Consider the following 4,914-nt stretch of genomic DNA (forward strand, 5'->3'; position numbering starts at 1 on the left):
TGTCTGTGTGTATGTGTGCGTGTTTTCCTTCTCACCTGTTTTATACGGGCTAAGCATTATGTTTCAAAATTTAACGGTTTAATAACGTATCAATACGAACATTGTCTGTACATTGTCTCCGAAAAAAAGCAAAGTGAATACGCTGTGTCTGGCAGTATAAAAAAAACCAAAAAACCCAGGGGTTTCTGAATAGGAAACGCCCAAACACCAAGCCCCATTGCGATATCATGACCCCCAAACTCTATAAGACCTAACTTGCCCTGGTATGTTCATCTCAGTTTTATCAATGACTGGCGTGTATACCGTACGTGATTATTCATTCAACAACAAGCTTAGGTCGGGAGAAGTTTCCAAACAGCAGTACGTGGAATTCAAAGAGTCGAGTGAAGTAAGAAGTTCTGACGTCACACGTCATTCAGCATGTTATCTTGCATTGCTGCCACACGGCAGGGACGTCCAGAAACACTGAAGGGGTAGATGGTCGGTTTCCAAAACCGTGTCGAGGACTGGAATCACAAACTCATGAACTTTTAGAATACTTTTTTTCCGTATGGTGATTAAGAGGTCATAGCATGACTTTAGGATTTTGCTTTCATACTTTTTGACAGATCCACCAAACAGTATAGTTCCATTTCCAATATTGCTCTCTCTGTTCACATCTACACGTTATAATATCGTACACATTAATTTCCTTACTGATTTCTAACAAAAGCACGTATCGTTCTGTCCTATTACTTATCACATTTGAACATATTTGGTATCTTACATCGCTCTCCAGCATGTGTTTAACCACTGCCAAGCATGTAGTGAACGTGGCTTGAGGAAACGTAAGAAAAGTTTCCCAAACCTTGAGGTATTTGAAAAAGATATGCGGCACACCAATCATTAAATAAAGGAGATGGACATCAGCATTTCTGTACAGATATTGCAATAATGAGTTAAACAAGACATAGTGTGAATTCTTACAGCGAACCGCTCATATTCATGTTTTGCCTGTGATAATTGGCCCTTTGTTGTTTTGGCTAAAGAAATCAATCTGAATATTGTGTAACTTGTTCTTGTTTGGTTTTTTTGTCTATTTCCAGACAACTACTGGACAATCAGATCCACACAGTAGAGAAAGGTGCATTCCAAGATTTGACGTCGATGATTCGACTGTAAGTATTATGGCTACTATGTCCTAATTATTCTCTGTATGAAAAGACAGGTCTATATGTGGGCATTTCTTTGTGCCTACGTAGTGAATGGGATGATTTATCACCCTTCTTTTGAATCACCACCCACGGATTAATATGCCGTGTCTGGTATCCTAGTACAAAGCGCTTGAAGACATTTTCCGTCCGTCTTTTCAACTTACTTAAGAACTATGCGAATCAGACGCGGGTATGTTGTATGAGAGTTTAAGAATGTTCTTGGTGTTTGGAATATGTTGATAATACTCGTTGTCTAGATGCTTTCGTTTCTGTGAGCGGATGATTCATGTGTTGTTTTTCTACGCGCACATTACACGTATCTTTAATTCTTATTTTCGAAACTATAAATGAAATAGTACAATAACCCTGCTCAAAGTTTATTTTGGAAAAGAGCACTGGATTGTGAAAATGCATTCAGCATAGTACATTAATTAATCTTTTAGAAGCAAAATCAGAATTATCTGTTCAGCTGTGGATGTTAAAATTAATTACCCAAGTACAGAACATACTGGAAAACAACGATCATGAGAGTCTCAGCCTTATACATCCAAACTTTGAGTAAAATAATTTGAAGAAATCTAGTTCAAAGTAGAAAACAGCTGACTGAGTCCACATTGGGTTTCAAAGTCAATACATAATGCTCAGTTCGTGTACCAACGTAGGCACTATGTTGCAAAGAGCGATAAGAGACTTCGAAAAAGGGTAATTAAGAACGTGGCTATACCTGTAGAATGTATCTGCGCTGTTTGCGCTATTATTGTACAGAAAGAAAGAGAAACATGATAAAAATAAATACACACGCATACGGAGGTGTACATGAGCACGTATTCACCAAATCAAAAACACATACACGCACGAGACATTAGACACGTATACACACGGACGAACAGATCAGCGTAAGCACACCACACACACACACACACACACACACACACACACACACACACACACACACACATATATATACATACATACATACATACATACATACAAACATACACACAAACACACATACACGCATACACACACGCACACTCACTCAAACATACACACTAAAACACATACTTAAACACACACACACACACAAACTCGAGCTTGCACACTTACAAAAATACTCACACACACGCACACACACGCACACACGCATGCACACACACAAACACACACACACACACACACACACACACACACACACACACATACACACACTCAAATACAGAGAGAAAAATGGAGAGAGAGAGACATTTGAGAGAGAGCTGGGGAGAGAGAGACACTTGAGAGAGATGGAGAGAGAGAGAAAGAGAGAGAGAGAGTGAGAGAGAGAGAAAGAAAGAGGGAAAGAGAGGGAGAGAGAGATGCCCACCTGTGCCAATGTCTGCTACATAGCCCTTTCTTGACGAGCTGCTCTCACCACCCGGACGTCGCCGGTAGTCATAGAGAGAAGTGCGTCTTGCGTCTTGCTTCCCGGCATTAATTGCACTGCCAGTATCCTCTAAATGAGAACTGTCACAGATGCACAGACGAAAGACGAACTATTAACTTGCAAGAATCTGGCTCTGGAATGTCCTTGTTATTTTCATGTTCAAAAACGTACCTTTGCATCATTTTCTTTTCACAAGCAAATTGACGATGAACGACTAACAAACTAATAACTGTCTGTCTAGCCTTCTAAATTGGCCACCGCATCCTTTATCAGTATTGGTAATTATTTAAGGCAACGTGGCATCTCCCCGAACCGTCTTGGTCTTCTTTAGCGGGGAGTCGAAATGTTCCACTATCTACTTTAACTTCCCTTTGCCAAAATAACCCATAAATAATCCCCCTCCCCCTCTCTCCCATCCTGAAACCCCACTCAAAAATAAAGAAATTGAGAACTTTGTGGCTCCCTGTGTGGGGGTTTGTATTCAAATGACATGCATAATAATGAATTCAGTGAAGTGATCACCCTATTCAAGTAAATGTTCTCCATTAGTGGATCCCGAGGAGTGGCTCTTAGTATCTAAGCCAGGGTTAATGCGTTCATTTCTTTTCTTGGGTATAAATAAACAGAAGTACAAAGACAGAATAAGCTATAGAAGGGGCTTAATTAAAGAAGAAGGACAGACCAGTGGCACCCTATAACCACCCATATATTATGCCCTAGAAGTAATTTGCCATTGTCCACGAAAATAATGGTTGTGAATAGTACTCGCCCTTTTTAAGGCAATTCAGCTCGTTCAAAACATCGGTCTGTCTGCTTGTCTTACCTTTGTCTGTAAAGGCCAACGGAGGCCGAATGGGATACCATAATATTTCTAAGAAATACAGAGATACAAGACAAAATATTATCTTCCTCGTGTGGGATTAAACTCATGTTTATTAATTGCTTGTAAGTTGGAGAGCCTAACCACGACACCACAGCCTTTCTCAGTCCCGCCGAACTTTTCACAGGATATGAACAGAAAGGAGAAAAAAATCGAAACAAACATGCCTTGATGTGTACATACTTAAAAGGGATTTGGGGGGGGGGGGGTGCACGTCTCAGTATACCTGCGATGAAACTGCAGGTTACGCTTACGATTTCTGTTGCGTTATATTGATGTTTGAGCAGTTGTCAGCAAACATAATTTTTGAAAGGAAGCAAACATGTGCAACCGACGTTATGTTGAGACAGGTGGAGGAAAAAGAAGATAATAAAAATCGTCTTCTTCTGGAGAGTTTCACATCTAAACTAAACTAGTGACATTTACTATTTTCACTTAAACATGAGTTGTCGTTATATAATGTGGCATGTAATTACAGCAGTTTCCTGTCATCATGGGATACAGTGGACATTGTTAAGAAACATCAGCTGAGATTATTTCAATATCTTTTAGATAAGTTACGGGAAATTTAATTGGACAATAGCTCTGGGAAAGAGAGACGAGAAAAACAAAGAAAGAATTAGACTCAAAGCAGAAGTAGAAATGCAACCGGGGGATTGAGTAAATGAAGAAATACCGTTACTTTTCAGCTTTTTAAATAAGTCTTCCGGGTTTTCAAGAAAAAAATTCAGTTACGAATAATTAGCCATCAGCAAGTTTATTAAGTCTAAAGATTGTAATTGTGCCTTTCAGTGTCTTCTATTTCTGTGTGGACGATGTGAATCAGGCGCCAACTGGTAACCTAAATCTCTTAATCTATTTCTCAAACGTGACGATCGTATTATGGGTACTCTTTCAGCGTGACAAAAACTCGTGTTTTAGCGTTTGGCAGCCATAGAAAAATGTCGTAACGTTCCAACATCTAAGCCATCTTCAACAGTATAACGTGTTAGATTAGCAGCAAACTCCAAACATCGTGCTTTGACTAAACAAACAGCTCCCTTCGCCTCTATCGCAGCATAGCGTTTACGCAAGCTATGTATATCGGCCCTCCATCTTGGTTCAATAAACACTGGCAGACAATCAGAGTAAAGTAACAGCAAAGTGCTGTACAACGACTGAAAGGAGAGAAAAGACAAAGAGATTGCAGCCTCAGAAGCGCCTTTTCCCGTCGTCAGGCAACCCATTTAGCTTAAATGGATTTCTTCGCCGGAACCTTTTATTTCAGCTTTTGGCGAATTACCCAAGTAACTTCTTTCTCGTGTTCGTGTTACTCCCCTACCTAATCCCCCTCCATCGCCCTGCACCCCCCCTCACCTCTCTCTCTCTCTCTCTCTCTCTCTCTCTCTCTCTCTCTCTCTCTCTCTCTCTCTCTCTCT

General features: G+C 40.2%; 1 protein-coding gene across 1 annotated transcript in view; it reads left to right on the top strand.

Annotated features, from left to right (window-relative positions):
* Positions 1–4,914, top strand: part of LOC101859853 (slit homolog 2 protein) — a gene marked incomplete in the record, with an annotated part of 216,372 nt that overhangs the window by 65,309 nt on the left and 146,149 nt on the right. The window contains 1 exon segment of the mRNA XM_013082399.2: positions 1,086–1,157. Within this exon segment, the coding sequence (XP_012937853.1) occupies positions 1,086–1,157 (72 nt within the window).

Source organism: Aplysia californica, unplaced genomic scaffold (genome assembly GCF_000002075.1).
Source record: "Aplysia californica isolate F4 #8 unplaced genomic scaffold, AplCal3.0 scaffold00172, whole genome shotgun sequence".
In the NCBI taxonomy this organism is placed as follows: Eukaryota; Metazoa; Mollusca; class Gastropoda; order Aplysiida; family Aplysiidae; genus Aplysia; species Aplysia californica.